At 41.2% G+C, this 22,541-nt stretch overlaps 2 protein-coding genes across 2 annotated transcripts in view; both read right to left on the bottom strand.

Annotated features, from left to right (window-relative positions):
* dyrk1b (dual specificity tyrosine phosphorylation regulated kinase 1B) overlaps positions 1–8,418 on the bottom strand; it is a 36,407-nt gene extending 27,989 nt beyond the window's left edge. Inside the window, exon 1 of the mRNA XM_008117081.3 lies at positions 8,184–8,418. The gene's annotated coding sequence lies outside the window, so the exon portion shown is untranslated. The remainder of the gene's footprint in view (positions 1–8,183) is intronic.
* Positions 8,419–11,011: 2,593 nt separating this feature from the next.
* On the bottom strand, positions 11,012–21,205 carry fbl (fibrillarin). The gene is made up of 9 exons (XM_003224934.4): positions 21,058–21,205; positions 20,852–20,938; positions 17,054–17,209; positions 15,830–15,924; positions 15,490–15,660; positions 14,693–14,825; positions 13,648–13,760; positions 13,302–13,447; positions 11,012–11,226 (listed from the first exon to the last, which is right to left on the bottom strand). Exons 1-9 carry the CDS (start codon positions 21,065–21,067, stop codon positions 11,202–11,204), a joined length of 936 nt encoding a protein of 311 aa, XP_003224982.1. The 5' UTR covers positions 21,068–21,205; the 3' UTR covers positions 11,012–11,201.
* Positions 21,206–22,541: the final 1,336 nt, after the last annotated feature.

Raw genomic sequence — 22,541 nt, 5'->3', positions numbered from 1 at the left:
GAAGGTCAACATGCAAAGCTTCAAGTAAAAAACAAAACAAAACATACTTCAAACTCTGCCTATGATAGCAGCTTAATGTTGAAATCATGAGCACAATTATTGGAAGCAAATTTTCCATTAAGTTTGGAAGACATATGTCTGAGTCAGAGTCCAGGACAAAGATACAGAAATGATTCAGGGCACTGTTACCCACATTGCTAAGTCTGTAATCACCACAGAGTTCAGGATCTGTCTGAGAGCACAGGAATTATTTTTTCAATGAATCAAGATTAATGTTGCGTTCCTGGACACAGGGATATCATGTAGCAACAAAAAGTATAACTGAAAATATTTCAACTCAGAATTACTGCCTGCTTTTCCTGCTGAATGGTGTACATGGAAATTTCATGTATCAAATGCATTTGACTATAGAAAAGAAGTGTATGTAGCAGATATGGAAGTAATATGTTAACACAGATCAACCTACTAGTCATGTTTTGGTATTGAAAACTCCCACCCCATCCCCGCCCATTGTAGTGCTCTTGAATAAATAAGCTATGCAGAATCAAACTAAATGTCCAGCACTCAAGTATCCTTTCAACAGTGGCCAGATTTAGATGCCAAAATGCTTACAAACACAAAGATAAATTCAAGTTTATGATGATGGGAACTTCTGTGAATACTAGTCTTGCATGTGCCTCTCCTTCCCCATCTGGTAAGGCCAGAGATTTCTGGGTTTTTAAAAATGGTACCATGGGCTACTGCTAATGTAAAACTAAAACAAAAGCTTGTATGTCCTCCTCCAAAGTGCACCAAAGGGGAAACTAGGAATAAGTGAACCCAATACCCTCATAGGATTAATGCTGTCAAATAAGCCATGGCTAATCATGCCACCAAAACATAGATAATATCCTTTAATAGTTCAAATCGAGTACGCCATTTTCCTCTGTCCTCCTGCAGCTTTTGGCACTTCTACTACTGAAATTCTGTTCTTCCATGAATTTGCTTAATTTTTATTATTATCTACAAACATAGCTACTGACCACCAGTATGTTTGCTGCCAGTAAACCCCACAGGCCAATGTTATGGTAAAATGCATACTTAAGTGATATTTGGCACTCTTCAGTTCTAATATAACTGAATGGTTAAACCTTATTCCCATTCACATTTATTCCACATTCACATTGGCTATCTCTTTCTGACTAGAGGATTCTAACTATTTTACCCTGTTTGTAAGTTACAGAACACTGGACTAATATATTTAGGGATGGCTTACATGCCCCCTCTCCCAACTTCTACTTTGAGTCAGGATAACCAACCATCAAGCAAAACGGGGAGAATCATCAAATTTTCTGGCTGTTTGAAAAAAATTGTAATGGCCTCCTGTTTAAATATAAATTCCAAAATCAGTATACAAAACTGTACTGATTATTAATACAGAGTTAATACTGTTACATTTTCATCTGTTCTGCATTTAAGATACTGTGAAATTTTGAGCTTAAATAATCTGATTGAGTGATTTATTATTATTATTATGAATCACATAAAATTATACAGCATCTTAAGTTTAGAAATTGGTAACACAATAGAAGACCCATCCTTCTTCTACATTACAATATTCAATTTTCAAATATTTTGAACCAGGAATGAAACAATGAGATGTGCTGCCAGGGCAATTTGGTATCCATCTACCTCTACGTTAACATGCAAGATCTGAAAAGCCATAAATGAGGACAGGCAGCAGACTACAAATTCATTGAAATTATATTCCTGATCCCCTCATGCACTGTAGTCCCCAAAGACCAATAAAACAAGACCATCAACCTTTCTACTAACATGTCTATTCTTCTCCTGATCAAAAGCAAATGCACTCACATTATGTTTATTGTCCTTGGCATGAATTGACTTAAGTGTTAAGAAAATAATAAAAGGAAGCATTTAATCAGAATAAGAAAATATTATATAAGACATAAAGCATTGGGAATTGAAAGAAGTGTTGAGCAAAAAGATTTGACTGGTCTCCATAGGGGTTATATGACTGTTATAATTTCTAAGACAATTGCAGTGCTTTACCCAAGAACACTAATTAATGGAAAGTTGTTTAGAAACATCCTACCCAACTAATGTAGGCCAACAAAGTAATATAAGCTAGTAATTTCTCCAGGTTCTGACAAGTCAAAATACACATAAAAACTAATCTTTTCCCCACAATCACCACCTTTCAGGGCAAAAGGAGAGGATTTTTTTTTGGTAAGAACTAATTATCCAAACTGTTTGGAAAAGGTTTAGCCAATTATACCCTAAAGAGGACTACCTCATAAATCAAGGATAGAACTGCACAATATTTTTATTGGGTTCATTTATATTCCTAAGTCCCAATATACCACACAGTCACCCATGTGCATTGTTGACTTCCTGTTCATACATGGAGAATCAAAATAAGGGATAATATTCTTTTTACTAGTAATGGCTGTTTTTATGTATGTAGAGAAATTGATTTGCTGCCTAGTCTGCCAAATAAGTTATTTATGCCACACTATCAACAAGAGTAGGGTCTCAATATACTAAAGGTATTAGATCTTAACTCATTTTGGGAGCTAAGCAGGGTCAATCCTGATTAGCACTTAGATGGGGGACCACCAATAAATGACAGGTGCTGTGGGCTATATTTCAGAGGAACTGTTAAAACTAACTTCACGTATTCCTTGCCTAAGAAAACCCTACTTAAAAGTGTACATGAACTTGCATAAACTAACTAGAGCATAATTAAATTATTAAAAATTCTTAAATTATAGAAAACAGGGGCTCAAAATGACAGAGAACAAATGTACACACAGGGAGGGAATGGGATAGAGAGCTAGCAAGTGTATATTTTGTAAACATCTAGGAAAAACAAGATAGCCTACCAAGCTATTCATGAAAAGTATCTATTGAGTTCTCCAGAAATTCTGACACAATCCTAAGAGATATAGGAAACTTCCTTTCTGGCAAGATCCAATACCAGGTTATACATAGGTGTAAACAAACACCTATGAAAACATGTCTGAGGTGGACAAGCCATTTCTCAGACACAAGATGTCTGTCCCAGACACATTTGGAATTTACATGTACATTCAGCTTCTTTGTGGAAGTTAAACATTGGCACTGGCAATTCCATGTTCCTCTTCCAAGTTGTTTCAACTCTACTGTACTAATAATTTAACTGGTGTTCAATTACAACATGGGTAGCTATATCTCAGCCACATCTCACAGGAGTCATTAGAGGATACTGGTGTTTCAGAGGCTATGCCATGCCATTCTGGTGGCCAGCAATTGTGCCATTTATTCAGAAGAAAAGTCATGTTAACCTTTGGCAGTACAGAAATGGTTCTCAACCTGGGGTTCACAGGTTTTTGGTCTTTAACTCCCAGAAATCCTAACAGCTGGTAAACTGGCTGTGATTTCTGGGAGTTGTAGGCCAACAACATCTGGGGACCCCAGGTTGAGAACCATTGCAGTAAAGAGATGGAATTTCGGGAGAAATGTGCATCCGATGACAGGTTTTTCACATTAAAAATTCATTTTGAAAAACCAATATGAATGTGTAGCACTTTTTTGGTTGCTTGTTTGAATCACGTTAATTAGATACACTTACAGGCACTTTTTGCAGTACACCTGCTCTTAGCTAGTGACATACTGTAATCTGGCCTGCATAGATTGACCCTAAATTGGATCATCCCATCTGGTGAGGGAGGAATGAGGTGCTATTTTTGAACATTTGAAATATATCATCACTATCTTGTGCATTTTTGTTAACAGATTTGCCCTTATTCAGGAGAGATCTCTTTAATAATCACACAATTACGCTCATAGTATTTGTGTGTATGGTTAAGACTGAAAGATCTTACCCCTTTCTTTGAGGTCACCTCCAACTTTGAACAGATTTTTTAACAGGTGAGGAAATGTCAAATTAGCAAATTTGTCAAGTTTGTACGCAACTTTGGAAGCTTTTTTTTGCTCTAAAGCAGGATATAAATACTCCAAATAAATAAATACTACACTGTTTTATGAAATCATCCAATTCTACCATGAAATAATGTTTTGATCCTTATCTACAGAGATCATGTTCATCAACAAGTTTATTGGCAGGTTTCATGGTCTCTGTAGGCAACCACAGGAAATGCTTGTAACATAGTAGCCTTGGTACGTTCCCTGTGACAATTTCTTTCTAGTCATTAGTTAAAGATTTCTTGACCTTTTACCAAAGATGTAATGACTTTGGAATGACAAGGAAACAAACAACTTAGATAACACACTCAAATATCCCTAATGAACTATTTTTTTATCTAGGCATTTTGGAAATGATAGCAGCACTCACCCTCATCCAGCCCATATTTTATCCTTGATGCCTCTAGGGCTGTAATTGAATCCTAAGAAGGAACTGAAGATCCTAGCTCCTCTCTTGACTACAGGATCATGAAAAAGTTGATCTACTGCCCTCTTTCAATATTCCCAAGAACCTCCTCATCTTGGCTCACTTTGCAAAGCACAATTATTTGACAAGCTTCAGTTGCCTTTTCTTTTTCATGATGCACTGGGCTATGAGGAAAAAAGTACTCCCGACTTTAAGATGGTAGTGGAAATTCAGACACACGTTACATTAAAGCTCAATAAGCCATAACTCTAAGCCCTTCCACACAGCCAAATAACCCAGAATATCAAGGCAGAAAATCCCACAATATCTGCTTTGAACTGGGTTATCTGAATCCACACTGCCATATATTCAAGTACAAAGCAGAAAATGAGGGATTTGATTCAGCTGTGTGGAAGGGGCCTAAGACCATAACTAATAACCAGTGACCAAGCAAAAGGAATCCAGACAAGTGCATTATCTATTCTTTAATTTCTTAAAAGTGTGCTTCAATTTGTGAAAATATACCAATGTACTCAAAAATGATTTCTAGCAGTCCTGACTTCTGCAAAAACAAGTCTTCACCACAGATTCTTCATGATTAAGGCCAAAGCTAGTTAAGGAAAATCTAGGCCCATCTCAAATTCAACAGAAGTCTTTAGAAATGGGATAAAACAACTCAAAACATTCTTATCAATAATAGCATTTGAAGCTGTAATTTTTGAGTGCTTGAGAGTGACTTTTAAAATAGGCCTACTATTATACCTTATACAATATCATCCCAATAAACTCTGTATTGACTTGATATTGAAATAAGTAATTAAAAGCTAATCAGGACAAAGCTGAATTTAACTTTAAAGTATTATCTCTTCAAATTTTTGCTGGTTACTTAACTGAGTTTCGTTTAACTGAGAATCTACTGTACAAAGAAAGTAACAGGCCATCCACTTGAAGCACTACAAGCCACATTTGAGCCAACACACACAAGCATCTATTACTAATGGTTGATTAATAATTTTAAAGGTTCTCAGAACTTAATTGTAAAGAAATATACTAAGTACAACTTAGGTTATTTTATTTTAAAAAATTGCAACAGGTATCAGGAATATATACAGTCAGCTGCAGAACATCTCTGCAGTGATAAAGGTAACCTCAGTTTACATAAAGTTTACATTTGGCAGGAACCAATTTGGCAAGACACAAATTACTTCTTGGGGCATTTGCCCCATAAAAGCTGCACTTACAAATGCAACTAACTGCTTTAAATAGAATTAACCAGATCACAGAGAATAGGGAATCATTTACAATTATTGTGAATTTAAACACATCACAATACCACACACACAAAAGTAAGACCCACTGAGTCATATGGTGCTTACTTCCATGGCAAATAGGTATAGAAGAGCAACCAAGGAGAGAGTTCCACTGAATACAACAGCTTGTTTTTGTATAAACATAAATAGGATTTCAATGTTTAGTTCATTTATAAATACTGCTAAATTCTTGTCACCAACAGCATTAAGGAACAAGGATTCTACAATCAATCTGTGACCATCATCTTAAAATAAATACAATTTCTGTACTTACTATGTCAGCAATCTCTTTTCAACTTATTATTGAAATTATTCATGATGTCATTTATATATTTATTGTAAAAAATAGAAAAAGATCAGATTTCTTTTTTTAAAAAAAAGAATAGAACCATGTTACATAGAATTATCATTCAACTGCAAGTAGTAAATATTTATGAATTCATTTGGCCTCACATAGGTTGGGGAGAAGAGACCAATTATGGCCCAGATTAGAAAACGGGCACTTTGTGACATATATTTTAAGTAGTTCTCTCCAGCAAAAGGAGGGTGAATGAGTAAGGACCCAAATGTATCTCTACATCCCGACAATATTTCAATGGTCACGATGTGACTGGTGAAGATAAACACAGTGACTTAATGGGAAAAGGATTGACTTGGCTCCCTGTGAATTTTTTTAAGGTTTGCACAAAAGATATATTCACATATAGAACCCTTCACAAATAATGTGCAGGCTGAGGCCAAATTTATTTACTGGTTTAGGCCACAGTATACGATTTTTGGATTGTGTGGTTTTAACATTTCTATTAGGATGTTTTAATGCTTTGATTTAGTGTTTAAATGTTACATATGCATATGTATAATGCTTTTAATGATTTTAATTTATAGCTATATGTTAGTGTTTAGTTATTATGATTTTTTCCCTATTAGATGTATGTTGGCACTGAATTTCTGCCATTAATATGGTGTAAACCGCCTTGAGTCATCCCATCCCCCCTTCGCAGGGGTGAGAAAGGCGGTATATAAATATAGAAGTAAATAAATAATAGTAGACTGGGGGATTTTAAACACAAAACTTAGCAGAATGGCTAGCCAGGCCAAATGGCGAAACAATGATCAGAATGGGATATTCCTGGTTACTGGCTTTTGAGGTTTGGTTTTGATACATTTTAATGATGTTTTATACCTGCTGATTTAATTGCTTAATTAGTCTGTTATACGTTACTATGTTTTTAACTGTATTTCAGTTGGCAATCTTGTTGTATGCTTTGGGCTTGGTTCAGTATGTAAACTGTCTTGAGTCCCTTCAGGGAGATGGTGGCGGGGTATAAAAATAAAGTTATTATTATTATTAAGTGGATTTGGATAATAATAATACAGTAGAGTCTCACTTATCCAACGTTCTGATTATCCAACACATTTTTGTACTCAATGTTTTCAATACATTGTGATATTTTGGTACTAAATTCGTAAATCCAGTAATTACTACATAGCATCATTGTGTATTGAACTACTTTTTCTGTCAAATTTGTTGTATAACATGACGTTTTGATGCTTACTTTGTAAAATCATAACCTAATTTGATTTTTAATAGGCTTTTCCTTAATCTCTCCTTATTATCCAACATATTCGCTTATCCAACGTTCTGCCGTTTACGTTGGATAAGCGAGCCTCTACTGTACATTTATTACCTGCTTCTCTACATTTTTGAGGCAAAAAAAAATACACCTGGAGTGAAAACCTTTACCAATAGGCAGGCATGATTAGCTCAAATCGAGACATCCGCGCGCCACAAATGCCCAAGAAAAGAGGTAGATGCGAGAAAAAAGGGGAGAAAAAAACCCACCCACCCCCCTCCTCGCTCCATTCTGCAATATGTTAAACGACGACGACTGGATGTGTTAGTTAGAGCGCTCAGGCTCGGGGATGGATGTAAGACCAGGCACATAATAATAAAGATGGCACAGGATTTCCGAAAGCGCCCTTTTGGGGGAGAGAAGGGCCGGGTGGATGACGGTGGGGCTGCTCAAATCCGGCACCAAAAAGGCGGCCGTGGGAGAAAAGGAGGCGAGAAGGGGAGGAAAGGGACGTGAGATCAGTAAGGCGAGCGGGGCCTATGGAGAAGGCAGGCGGGGGGGGGGGGGAGGATTTTTGGGGGGAGGAATCAGGGTGGGGCCGGGAGGGAGGGAGGGAGGGGGTTGGGGTGAGCGGGTCCCGCGGCTGAGGCGAAGCTGGCCTGGGGCGGGGCCTGAGGGAGGGAGCCTGGCTCTACCCGCCGCGCCCGGAAAAGGGAGGGAGGGGAGGATTGGGCGGGAGGAGGGAGAGAGGAGGCGCGGCGGAGAGGCTTCCCGTCCATTTGCCCCCCCCCCTTCAAGGCCGCCCGCCCGCCCGCCTTCTCTCTCTTTCCTTCCTTCCTTCCCTCCCTGCATCCGCCAAGCAAAAGGGCGGTCTGGCGAGGCGGCCGTTCTGCAGGGCAGGGAGCGGCACCCGGGCGGGTCTCTTACCTCAGGAGGCGGCTGCGGCCCGCGGCGTTATTTCCAAGCGTCGCCGGCTGAGGCGGAGGGAGAAGCCAAGCGCGCTGGGGGCGGGGCGCGGCAGGCGGGCGGGATGCGCCCCCACCCCCAGCGCAAAGGGGCGTTCTCCGGGGCGGCAGCTCTGCTCCGGCGCCGGGATTTCCCAGTAATGCCACAAAAAAAATGGCGACCACAACAAACCGCCTCCGCTGCCTGCCGCCGAGCGCATGCGCTCTGCCCGCCGAGGACACGTGACGGAGGGGGGGAAATGGAGGCGCAGCCCGCCTCGCCGCGCGCTCCCCTCCCTCCACCGTCGTCTGCGCATGCGCCGGATTTTGCGGCCTGTGCGCGGCACTCCCCAAAACCCTCCGCCCGCCCCAATTGTCTTTCGGGGGCTGGCTTTGGTACGTGACTCCGAAGGACAGCGCGGGCCTTGGGCTGGAGGTGGAAGGAAACCCCTGTGAGAAGGAAGGACCAAAGCCTCCGCGTCTATCCCTTTCTTTCCCCAATGCGTTGAAAAAGCCCCCGCTCCTTTTTGCACACAATTATCTACACTTCAGACTTAATGCAGTTTGACACCAAATAGCTGCCTCCAATGGAAGATAATGTGAAGTCTGCTGTTGAAGGCTTTCATGGCCGGAATCACTGGGCTGCTGTGAGTGATCCGGACTGTATGGCCATGTTCCAGAAGCATTTTACCCTGACGTTTCACCCACATCTATGGAAGGCATCCCCTGAGATTGTGTGGTATATTGGAAACTAGGCAAGGGAGGTTGATATATCTGTGGAAGGTCCAGGGTGTGAGAATTAATAATACAGTAGAGTTTCACTTATCCAACATAAATGAGTCGGCAGAATGTTGGATAAGTGAAAATGTTGGATAATAAGGAGGCATTAAGGAAAAGCCTATTAAACATCAAATTAGGTTATGATTTTACAAATTAGGCACCAAAACATGTTATACAACAAATACGCAGTAATACTATGTAGTAATTACTGTATTTACAAATTTAGCACCAAAATATCACAATGTATTGAAAACATTGACTACAAAAATGTGCTGGATAATCCAGAACGTTGGATAAGCCAGTGTTGGATAAGTGAGACTCTACTGTAATAATAAATCAAACTGCAATGGCTTTGTCATAAATCAGTACAGGTGGTTCCGGTGGTAATCAGCACACTGGGTGCCGTGCCAAAAGATCTCAGCTGGCATTTGAAAACAATAAACATTGACAAAATTACAATCTGTCAACTGCAAAAGGCCACCTTACTGGGATCTGTGCATCATCTGAAAATACATCACACAGTCCTAAACGCTTGGGAAGTGTTCAATTTGTGATTCTGTGATACGAAAGCCAGCATATATATCTCGTTTGCTGTGTCATACGCTATTTTTATATCCTGCCACCATCTCGCCGAAAGGACTTGGGGCGGCTTACAAGCGGGACCATGCCCAGTAACAACAGAGTTAACCAACTAAAAACACATTTAAAAACATAATAAACAAGAACAATCTAATTAAACAATCAAAACAGTAGAATATAAAAGCATCATTAAAATGAATAAAAACAAATCTCAATAATCAGAACCAGGAATATGGTGGGTAGAACTCTTTGACTGTTGGAGGCAATTAATCACATTGATTAGCAATGAAAAGCCTTGTATCCTCAAGGCCTGTCTGATTACTGCCTGGGGAATCATAGAATCTTAAAGAGTCCAGTCCAACCTCCTGCCAAGAAGCAGGAAAATCACATTCAAAGCACAACAATATTCAAGACGCTGCCACAAAGAACCAATTAACAGACATGGGAGATAAGGCCTTTTTGGTGATGACACAATTATGTAATGTTTCCCTCCCTATTTCTAGGCACACAATGAAATCCTCCTTTTTAAAGACTTTAATAACCATTTGACTTTTGTTGGTCTCTTAGAAATGCAATGTATGAGGTGGAGAGTTATGGTGTTTATAAAGGAAGGGGTTTATTTTGTTAAAACGATGCAGATTTCTTTGTTCTGTATACTGGAGGTCATCCTCTATTTCTCATACTCTCAATTTCACTCTTCTCCTATACCTAAAAAAGCCTACAAGATTTGAATTTTTTAAAAATAGTAAACTGCTGGTCTGGGTTGTGCATATCAAGGTACAGTAGAGTCTCACTTATCCAACACTCGCTTATGCAATGTTCTGGATTATCCAACGCATTTTTGTAGTCAATATTTTCAATACATCATGATATTTTGGTGCTAAATTCGTAAATACAGTCATTATTACATAGCATTACTGCATATTAAACTACGTTTTCTGTCAAATTTGTTGTATAACATGATGTCTTGGTGCTTAATTTGTAAAATCATAACCTAATTTGATGTTTAATAGGCTTTTCCTTGATCCCTCCTTATTATCCAACATATTCGCTTATCCAACATTCTGCCGGCCCGTTTATGTTGGATAAGTGAGACTCTACTGTATTATCAAAGGATGGAAGATCGGAAGAGAACCAAATCCTACAATACACCCATATTTTAAAAAACACACAAAACTGGCTCATAATCCAAGTTGTTGGCAAATTTTATAGGGCTACTATGGAGCTAATTGGTTAGTTTAATGTTGTCCTCAGAGCACTTATTTGGACAATTGTGGAAACAGGGCAAGACAGTGCAGATCTATTGATGCTTTCAATTCTCTTTAAATTGACTCTTGATATTTTTATAGGTGATATATCAGTTTATAGGAAAACGCAAACACTGGTGCAACATCCTTTGAAATTGTACCAAAGTGCTTCCACTTCTGTAGGTCGACAATTCCAGCCAGTATGTCTCTATATTAGTTATTTTAATAAAAATATACATACATGGGAATCTCAAATACAAATAAAAAGCAACATGAGCACATTGCTCTTTGGAAGGTGGCGTTTCTGCTGTAGAAAAAGACCTGTTTCATAAAGTAACATGAGGGGACATTCAGAGCTGAAGTATTGTCATGAAAGAGATCAAAGCTTCTACACATTATTTCTTCTGTTTAGGTGCTGGCCTGTAAGACAAAGGGAAAAATCTGTTAACCAATTAAGGTACTAAACAAGGCTGCTGGCTTATACAGTTCTTAAGTATTTGATGTACAAGACAGCTACTGGTAATAACACAGTTGAGAAAGTTAACACAGCACAGGGTCCCTCCAATCTTAGAGGAACACAGCCTTATTCCAAATCAGATTCTCCATCTAGCCCAGTATTGTCAAATGTGAATGGTGCCAGCTCTCAAGGAATTCAAGAATAATAGCTTCCTAGCTCTACCTTGGAATTGCCTCCAGACTGGCAATCTTCATCCAATACTAACTAGACACACTCCTGAAATTTTGATGGCACTTAGAATCATAGAATAGTAGAGTTGGAAGAGACCTCATGGGCCATCCAGTCCAACCCCCTGCCAAGAAGCAGGAAATCGCATTCAAAGCACCCCCGACAGATGGCCATACAGCCTCTGCTTAAAAGCCTCCAAAGAAGGAGCCTCCACCACAATCCGGGGGAGAGTTCCACTGCCGAACAGCCCTCACAGTGAGGAAATTCTTCCTGATGTTCAGGAATGTTGTCGAAGGCTTTCATGGCCGGGATCACAGGGTTGTTATATGTTTTCCGGGCTGTATGGCCATGTTCCAGAAGTATTCTCTCCTGACGTTTCGCCCACATCTATGGCAGGCATCCTCAGAGGTTGTGAGGTATAGAGAAAACTAAGCAAGAAGGTTTATATATAATAATAATAATAATAATAATAATAATAATAATAACTTTATTTTTATACCCCGCCCCATCTCCCCGAAGGGACTCGGGGCGGCTTACATGGGGCCTTGCCCGATAAAACAATCAAATATCAAAACACAGCAATAAAACAGTTATCCAATAAAAACATCAATTACAGTAAAAATATATCTAGAAAACTTCCTTGCTTAGTTTTCTCCATACCTCACAGCCTCTGAGGCTGCCTGCCATAGAGGTGGGCGAAACGTCAGGAGAGAATACTTCTGGAACATGGCCATACAGCCTGGAAAACATACAACCCTACTTTTCTTAGTGTTCTAACATTGTCAGAATATCAGATGAAACAATTCTTATAGCACATTTTTTGAACAACAACTAAGTTATTTGCTAGTATACCTTCTCCAGAACCCTACCCACATACGCTTCATGTTGAAGGTGGGTAAGTTAAGAGAACACTATATTCACACCATCCTTTCAAGACATCTTAAGAGATCAAGAGAATACTCATGGAATAATCCTGTCCAATTATAAAAGGAGACCTTAAAGCTCCACACAGTTATATAAACTGGTTCAACAAATCAGTTATGCTTGCCTACTGTATGGATGTAAAACCTTTGGCCTTTGAGTAATTGAAGGTCTTTAGCTTCTACACCACCCAGAAAACACTACTAATAGTCTATCTAGGGTGACTGGCAGAGTCAATTCAGAAGGTCACCTCTTCCTCATTTTTGATCACTACTATTATATTCCAAGGGGCTCCTGGTGGCACAGTGCGTTAATGCACTGAGCTACTGAGCTGCTGAACTTGTGGACCAAAAGGTGCCAGGTTCAAATCCCGGGAGAGGAATGAGCGCCCACTGTTAGCCCCAGCTCCTGCCAACCTAGCAGTTTGAAAACATGCAAATGTGAGTAGATCAATAGGTACCACTCTGGCAGGAAGGTAACGACGCTCCATGCAGTCATGCTGACCACATGACCTTGGAGGTGACTACGGACAACGCCAGCTCTTCGGCTTAGAAATGGAGATGAGCACCAACCCCCAGAGTCGGTCACGACTGGACTTAACGTCAGGGGAAAACCTTTACCTTTACCTATTATTTTCCATTTTGGTGTTCCCTACTTACTACCATTCTTACTGCTAAAAAAGAAAAAAGGTAGCACAGAATCTATGATTCTAGGGCAGGATTTAAACTGGCTAGGGCTGGATAGTACTGTCTTTCAAAGTTCACATGCTACCATCCTAGAGAGAATAATTTCATTGTTGGGTTTCAACAATTAGAATATACAAGCTCTGATACAATGGTTTTTAATTTATTTTTAATAAAAAATAAATTAAAAGAAGATTTCACTATACCTGTAAATGCCAACCACCACAGCATGGTCTCGCTCATAGGGCTCTAAAGTTAACTGTTCTTGGGGTTTCATATTTTCCTGCTGCATTTTCTTTACCTCTGATGCAAAAACTGCTTCGGGGGCTGCTGTTGAGTCAACACAGTTTGCCTGAACAAAAGAGATGTGCGTCAGCCAGTTAAATATCCCAACTCCTGAAGTCTGGCAGGGGAACAGGGTGGTGGGCAACAAGACATTACTCTTATAATGCAACCTATATCAATTTCACGTACTCAGACAGCATGTGAATAGTCATTTTTCAAGCCACATTCAAGGAAAATAAATCGTACAAAAGTCATACTAAGAGTTACCTTGATGGAAATGACAAAATGGCCGCCATTTTTTAAGAAATTATGTGCATTTAAAGCAACAATACGTGACTGGTCAGGCTGAGCCACATCTGCAAAGATCACATCCACCATGCCTGGAAAGAAAAGAGATACGTTAGACAAAGGGATGTGAAAACTATTAATAAATCTTTGAAGCACTGCAGTTCTCATTAGCCTCAACTAGGATGGCTAATGGTTGGGGATTATAGGGCTTGCGGTTCATTATCTGAGGAACACTATGCCCTCTAAACTAGCTCTACACCTTCAATATTTGCCATTGCCCTCATACGGGCAATTGCTGGGAAGGAGCAAGTGTCCCACTAACCTATTCAATATACATCACATTTACATCCTGCTTTTCCTTCCTGCTAAACAAGTAGGTTTTGGACACAACATCCACCATCCCATACTGACTGGGGATGACAGAAGCTGTTGTCCAAAATACTTTGAGCAATGCAATTAGGGCAACAGATTCAGTACAATGGCAGGATTCTTGGCTTACTTGCAGATGGTACTGGGTTCCATCTCTGGAAACCCAAGACAAATCTTCAGGCCACTACCAATTGATACGACTGAAGGACGAGGGGCAGGGTGTTCCAGACACAGGTAAGTGCAACAAATTTTTGATACTGCATTTTTGATTGAATTTATTATTTTCTAATGTGTTTTTTTTGGGGGGGGGGGTGTCGAAACCACAACTTTTTTGGGCAGGTTTAATACCTTTGAGGCTGTCTGCAGACAAAAAAAAATCCCTACCTAAAAAGTGGGCTAGTGGGTGTGTGTTCAGTATCACCAGGGAGATGAGAGGACACACATGGCATACTGGCTGCACTTTCACCATCCCTTGGGGTAGATTATGCTGAGCCAGTCAGTATGATTCATTATAAGGATTTTTGTGTGTAACCTTCTGATCCTTCTGTGTATGTAGGGCAGGAGACAGAGGGACAATCAGGTGAGAAATGTCCAGTTGAATCGGCACACAGGTGTTGTTATCTGTACAGGAGGAAAGGCTTTACATGCATCTTACCTATCAACATGCGGTATTTGTGTGGGTGCCGGGCATCCTCGATTACAGGGATAATGTTTGTCCGCTTCTTTGCCACATTAATGAGGTCGCGGCCTGAGCGATGGGAAAACTCAACGGCATATACAAGACCTTCCTGTTTGATGAGATACAGGAAGTAAACTTAGAGCACATCTTGCCCACTTGCACAATGAAAAGGCTAGTAGTACTTGGAAAAAGCATTCACGAGACCCAGTGCTGCAGCTGTATCTGCAAACACACTTCTGAACAGACAGTGAAAAAAACCCTATTATTTCAACTGATAGTAATGCAGCAATTCAGTTCACTGCCCTGGCATGGAAGTATTGCCTCTTTAGATTACTTCCTAGGCTGGCTAGGAGATTCTGAGAGACAGATCTCATAATAACACATTTCCAAACTCTAGCTGTAGAGAAAAGAAGAGTTCAGCCTTCTGTCCCAGCTTGGAATTGGGGATTAAATCGGTTGCACTCAGCCTAAATGCAAAGAATAGCCAAGCCAAGTTTTTACTGGTGATGGGTAGCACTGGAATGCCTCTCAACATCAGAAACAAACCCCAGCTTTACCTTCCAGGCTGTCAAAAGTGTCTTGGCAACCCCAAAACCACCCAAACTCATTTTTCTGATGAACATGTGGCCCTTCAATGTTGAACTGCAGTTCACATGAACCCTCAATATGAGCTGCGCTAAGCCTAATGGATGTTGCCGTCTGAAAACATGTGAAAGGGCACACATTTCTGACAAACTCTCATCCTAGTTTCAAGTGTTCCAACAGCTGCTTACCGGCCCAACTATGTCAGAGACATGAGATACTGTAGTCCCTGATGCTGCTCCCAAGTATAAGACTTTAGCGCCTGGTTTGATGTGAATCTGATCAATGCCCCCAAGGATTGCAGCAGCCAGCTTTGAACGGAAGGGGTTCCAGGCACGGTATTCCACCTTTATTTCACCATCCTTGAAGAAATAGGGAACAAAACATACTGAATTAAAAGATGTTTACAGCATAAAAGAAATATTCATGCTTGGAATGTGCTTGATCAAATTCTTCCTTTTGCACTTACAAACTATGCTGTTTTCCCACTCTGCTATCTGAAGCTTCTCCCAAGCACCATTCACTACCTACCTCAACAGAAATCCTTTTCTCTCCATACACAGACTCCCCAGGTACCAGGTTCTTTGTCACTAGTGCATCTTCCTTTCCTCTGCAGATGAAGACTCCTTAGAAAAACAAGATAACCATTGTCCTAATCCCAAGCCAAAATTCATCTCAAGTATTATTATTTTTAGAAAACTTAATTTTTAAACCTGTGTCTTCTTCAACTTTCAATGCCAAGTGTGGGGGGAATGAATACTTAATAGTCTTTCTGCCATTTTCTTTAGAACAAAGAATTCACTATATATAACGTGTTTGGCAGAAATTTGATATACAAAGTACATCTCTTTTAAATTTACAATTTAAATGTTGTTGGTTTTTTTTTTTTTGCTGCAAATGGAGCTAAAACGACCTAGCTGGCTTTCCCAATTTGAGTGGCAGCCACAATAAAACAGAATAAACCACTGACATTAGCAAATCAGAAAATAATTATTAGTACTGTTCCATTATCTGGGTGAGGCCAACCATCGTTGGTTGTTTCCCCTCTCCTTCACTAGAGCTGTTTCCACATGGCAACATGGGTGAGGGGAATAATAGGAAAACGGGGAAATAGTTTTACTCATTCAACCCATTCCCCCCCCCCCCCCCCAGTAAAATGGATTATCCTTCTCTGTCTAGCACCTTCAGGAATTGTTGTACGATGATTCTCATCAACCCTAGCTGGCAGTCATTAGATAAAGCTGCAATTTAGCAACATATGGCGACCCTACATTTCTATATACAAGAAGTTGCAGTGATAACAATCTAATGGCAATTACTAACATCCTTAAAACTTTGTCCTCACCATAGGTTTCAGCTGCACTCAAGATGAGATAGAGTGCTTTCACATTTGCCTTACACCTTTATTTGTATTGTATTTGACAAACCCAGGGATTGCACACGCTGGTGTGCTCTAAGCAGATATAGTTGCTCTCTTATCAGCTTTGGAGACAAGAACATCATTTTCCTTAGATAACTTTGTTTCTTTTACACTGCAGATGCAGACCTATTTTGACCTGTGAATTCCCTCTACCCTCTATTCCCTTGTGCGGACATCTGAGGTAAACAACAAATTTGGAAACTTTGAAAAGATTTGAATGGCGGTGGATTTAGGGAAAGTGACGGCTCTTGGGAAAGCCTGGAAGATTCAATAAGGTTTGAGAGTGCCTGGAAGACCAACGATCTCCCCATTTAAACACCTTAAGCCTCTCTTACCTTCATGCCTATGGGGCTCCACTGTCACCTTTTTGCCTCCTCTGAAGCCACCCCGACCTCCTCGGCCACCACCACGTGGGCCGCCTCTTCCTCTGCTGCCTCCCCTGCCACCTCGGAAAGGTCCTCCACCTCTTCCGGGAGAATTAAATCCACCTCCTATGGGTGAAAGGGAAGGAAAAGAACTGGATATTACACGTTCAAATGGCAGATGTAGCAGAAGGTCTGGCAAGGTTTGTCAAACCCAGAGAACAGAATCTAAGGAACCAGTGACACTGCAAATTGTAGCCTTCAGGAGATCATACGGGATTATAAAGCTATGGGTAGGAAGCTAAACAGCCTTAATACCCAGGTCATCATATTATCTCTCCTCCCAGTTGAAGGACGCAACTCTCCTCCTAGTTGAAGGACGCAAGGGTTATAGAAATGAATCTGGTTTCGCAGACGGTGCCACCAGGAACAATTTGGCTTCTTTCTTGGTTGGAGGTTTAATCAAGCTAGACTTCTACAAGGGATGGCTTGCACCTTACAGACGTTGGCAGGAATGTTTTTGCTAAAAGCCTCACAAACCTGATCAATTACTGTCCAGTTAAAATGAACAATGTTGATTTTAACAAAGAGAAATATATGGTACAATAGCAATTCGGTTATTTGTAGTCAATTTTTACTAGTCAACGTTTACAATACATTGTGATTGTTTTTGTGCTAAATTCGTAAATACAGTAATTACTACATAACGTTACTGTGTACTGGACTGCTTTTTCTGTCGATTTGTTGTAAAACATGTTTTGGTGCTTAATTTGTAAAATCATAACGTAATTTGACGTTTAATGGGCTTTTCCTTAATCCCTCCTTTTTATCCAGTGTTTTCGCTTATCCAATGTTCTGCCAGCCTGTTTATGTTGGATAAGCGAGACACTGAGCCGATTATAGGAAGCGGACAACCCCCCTATTAAAAGAGCTCAACTGGCTGCTGATCAGTTTCCAGTTCCAATTCAAGGTGCAGGTGATCACCTATAAAGTCCTAAACGGCTCAGGACCTGCTTATCTTTGTGAACACATCTTCCCCTATGAACCCACACAGGCTCTAAGATCTGCTGGGGAGGCCCTCCTCTCGATCCCACCTCCGTCTCAAGTGCGGGTGGTGGGGATGAGAGCGAGTGCCTTCTTGATGGTGGCCCACAGGCTCTGGAACTCCCTCCCAAAGGAGATTAGATTAGTTCCCACCCTGGATTCCTTCCGGAAGAATCTGCAAAAGTCGATGTTCACAGGTGCCTTCTTGTAACTGATAATTATCCATGCGCTTTACCTAGGCCTTGGCCATTCCATGCACTCAATTACGTTTAGTTGCTCCCAAATTGAAACACTTTCAAGTTTCAATTTCCCCTTAAAATGGCCCAAGTCCTATGGTGCTTAACCACTGATTGGGATTACTGTCTATGTTTTAAGTCAGGGGTCCCCAAACTAAGGCCCGGGGGCCACATACGGCCCATCGAAGCCATTTATCCAGCCCCTGTGGTGGCGGCTCCCTCCTCCTCCACCAAGGAAGGCGCATGCAGTGCAAGGAAAGGCACGCCTTTCCCACCTCCTCCCTTACCTGGTGTGCGCCTTCCAAAACTTTGCTTTTTTAAATGGTATTTTAATTATTATTTAATTAATAATTAATTATTAAGGGGTGTTTTGCTAGTGCTTTTGTTGCACAAAGGCAGAAGGAGGTTGGACTAAATGGCCCAAGGGGTCTCTTCCAACCGTCTTTATTATTATTATTATTATTGACACAAAGACACAGCAAATGATATATATGTGCTGGATTTCATATCACAAAATCAGAAGTCAAACACTTCTCAAGCATTTAGGACTATGTGATGTGATGTGTTGTTGTTGTTATTATTATTATTATTATTTTCGTGTCAGGAGCAACTGGAGTTGCTTCTGGAGTGAGAGAATTGGCCGTCTGCAAGGACATTGCCCAGGGGACGCCCGGGTGTTTTGATGTTTTACCATCCTTGTGGGAGGCTTCTCTCATGTCCCCGCATGGAGCTGGAGCTGATAGAGGGAGCTCATCCGCGCTCTCCCTGGGTGGGATTCGAACCTGGCAGCCTTCAGGTCAGCAAGCCAACCTTCAAGTCACAAGGCTTTTTCCCCTAGGCCACCGGAGGTTCCATTATTATTTTTCATGCTGAGGCTGGGTGGCCATCTGTCAGGGATGCTTTGCTTGTGCTTTTGGTGCACAAAGGCAGAAGGGGGTTGGACGAAATGGCCCAAGGGTCTCTTCCAATCCTCTTTATTATTATTATTATTATTATTATTATTGTTATTATTATTATTATTATTATTAACATTGAGGCTGTATTTGTTTTGTTTTTTTACTTCAAAATAAGATATGTGCAGTGTGAATAGGAATTTGTTCATAGTTTCTTTAAACTATAGTCTGGCCCTCCAACGGTCTGAGGGACCGTGAACTGCCCCCCTGTTTTAAAAGTCTGGGGACCCCTGTTTTAAGCTATTTTAATTTTTATAAGATGCGTTATTGTACTGTGATTTTATTGTGTAACTGTTTTTATTGATGTAATAATGTTTTGGGCCTGTCCCTGTGTAAGCCGCTCCAAGTCCTTCGGGAGATGGAGCGGGGTATATATAGTTTTATTATTAATATTATTATTATTATTACAGTAGAGTCTCACTTATCCAAGGTTCAGGATAATCCAAGCCATTTTTGCAGTCAATGTTTTCAATATACATAGCATTTTGTTGCAGAAGTTGTAAATACAGTAGAGTCTCACTTATCCAACACTCACTTAACCAATGTTCTGGATTATCCAACGCATTTTTCTAGTCAATGTTTTCAATACATCGTGATATTTTGGTGCTAAATCCGTAAATACAGTCATTACTACATAGCATTACTGTGTATTGAACTACTTTTTATGTAAAATTTGTTGTATAACATGATGTTTTGGTGCTTAATTTGTAAAATCATAACCTAATTTGATGTGTAATAGGCTTCTCCTTAATCCCTCCTTATTATCCAACATATTCGCTTATCCAACGTTCTGCCGGCCCGTTTAGCTTGGATAAGTGAGACTCTACTGTACAGTAATTACAACATAACATTACTGCGTATTGAACTACTTTTTCTCTCAAATTTGTTGTATAACATGATGTTTTGATGCTTAATTTGTAAAATCATAACCTAATTTGATGTTTAATAGGCTTTTCCTTAATCCCTCCTTATTATTTATTTATTTTATTTATTTATTTAATTTATATACCGCTCTTCTCCCCCAGGGGGACCCAGAGCGGTCTTACATAATGGCAAGATTAATGCCCCATATAATACAAAATATAGTAAAACAAACGATCGTAAAAACACACTTAAAAACCAATATTATACCCCATTTAAAACAGTAAAGCACTGTGTGGCCATTACAACAGGGCCAGTAGCATTGGGCCAAAAGTCAGAGCCAGTCTGTATCCAATTACACATTAATCCAGCGAATACATCAGATTATATCGACCGTATTTTAGGATGGGCCAAAAGCTTGGTCCCACATCCAGGTCTTCAGCTGCTTCCTAAAAGACATGAGTGAGGGGGCTTCCCTAATCTCCCTTGGCAAGGAGTTCCACAGCCGCGATATCCAAGATATTGCTCATCCAAGCTTCTGCCGGCCCGTTTAGCTTAGATAAGTGAGACTCTATTATTATTATTATTATTATTATTATTATTATTATTATCCACTGTAATCCAAAAAAGGAACTTTTGGCAGCTTTGGCTGAAAATAAATCGAGCGCGAAACCCACCTCGACCTCCTCGGAAGCCTCCGCGTCCACGATCCCCGAAGCCGCCGCGTCCTCCGCGGTCCCCACGTCCCCCGCGGGGGCTGAAACCTGCAGGACACGCACAAGGCAGAGGTCAGGCCAGGCTACGTCTCAACCTCCCTCCCTCCCGACGACCTTAAGGGCCCGTGTCCAGCTCCTCCCTGCTTCGCTCCTTCCCTCGCTCTCACCGGGCCTCATGTTGGCTGTCGACCACAGACCGAAGACACGCCACACGCGCCTCAAATTCCAAAACCGGAAATGTACGCGCGCAGAGCTCCACGCGCTCCGGATCCCTTGGCGCACCGGAAGTGCGCGTAGGGGGGGCGGGGAAATGTATATCAACTGACGTCGAGCGTTCTACGCATGCGCTGGGCGGGCCTTCAATAATATCAGGCCTTTTCGTCGCCTTTTTTTGCCTTTCCTGCTTGTTGAAGACGGCGCCATCTTTGTTCTGTTTCCAGCTGGAAGGTCAGAGAAGGCCCGTGGCTGTTTTCGTTCGCTTTGGTGCCTCTGTGTATGTGAATACAAGAACACAAGGCTCCCCAAAAGTCGCCACAGAGAAAATGGAAAACGGTAGCTACCTTTACAAAATGTCCGTCACAAGAACTTTGGGTCCGGTGTCGTTATCGAGACGGAGGCCACAAGGGGGAGCTAGAGAGAGAAGGATAGCCCATTTTACAAGGCTGGGCGGAGGTTGAAGGAGTTAAACCAGGCATGGGCAAACTTTGGCCCTCCAGGTGTTTTGGACTCCAACTCCCACAATTCCTAACAGCCTCGGGCCCTTTCCTTTTACCCCCCAGCCGCTTAAGCGGCTGGGGGGTAAAAGAAAGGGGCCCGAGGCTGTTAGGAATTGTGGGAGTTGGAGTCCAAAACACCTGAAGGGCCGAAGTTTGCCCATGCCAGAGTTAAACCATTTCCCCATTTGATGTGTAGTCAAAGGCGTTCATGGCCTGAATCATTGGGTTGCTGTGAGTTTTCAAGGCTGCATGGCTATGCCCCAGAAGCCTTCTCGCCTGACGATTCCCCCAGGCAGGAAGCAGCCAAGCTTTGGAAGCTGCAAGGCTATTCAATGCTAATTCACACCTGCCTCAAACAGAAAACTGTAATTTCTCCCACCCTGGACATTCCACAGATCTATAAACCTCACTTGCCTAGTTTCCAATAGACCTCACAACCTCTGAGGATGCCTGCCATAGATGTAGGTGAAACATCAGGAGGGGATGCTTCTGGAACATGGCTATACAGCCTGGAAAACTCAAAGCAAGCCATTTAATAATACAGTAGAGTCTCACTTATCCAACATAAACAGGCCGGCAGAACGTCGGATAAGTGAATATGTTGGATAATGAGGGATCAAGGAAAAGTCTACTAAACATCAAATTAGGTTATGATTTTACAAACGGGTGGCCTAGGAGATAAAAGCCTGGTGACTTGAAGGTTGGGTTGCTGACCTGAAAGCTGCCAGGTTTGCATCCCACCCGGGGAGAGCGCGGATGAGCTCCCTCTTTCAGCTCCAGCTCCATGCGGGGACATGAGAGAAGCCTCCCACAAGGATGGTAAAACATCAAAACATCCGGGCGTCCCATAGGCAACGTCCTTGCAGACGGCCAATTCTCTCACTCCAGAAGCAACTTCGGTTACTCCTGACACGATTTTTTTTTAACAAATTAAG

This window comes from Anolis carolinensis, unplaced genomic scaffold (assembly GCF_035594765.1).
Source record: "Anolis carolinensis isolate JA03-04 unplaced genomic scaffold, rAnoCar3.1.pri scaffold_10, whole genome shotgun sequence".
Lineage (NCBI taxonomy): Eukaryota > Metazoa > Chordata > Lepidosauria > Squamata > Dactyloidae > Anolis > Anolis carolinensis.
The sequence above is the reverse complement of the archived record's forward strand: the minus strand, read 5'-3'. Positions and strand labels throughout refer to the sequence as shown.

Excerpts from the sequence above, each read along its gene's own strand:
- fbl (XM_003224934.4), bottom strand. Across the intron at positions 17,210-20,851 it reads AGGCTTCCGAGGAGGTCGAG|GAGGTGGATTTAATTCTCCC; the intron begins GTGGGTTTCGCG and ends TTTCACCCATAG. Across the intron at positions 13,448-13,647 it reads ATTTTGTCATTTCCATCAAG|GCAAACTGTGTTGACTCAAC; the intron begins GTAACTCTTAGT and ends TCTTTTGTTCAG.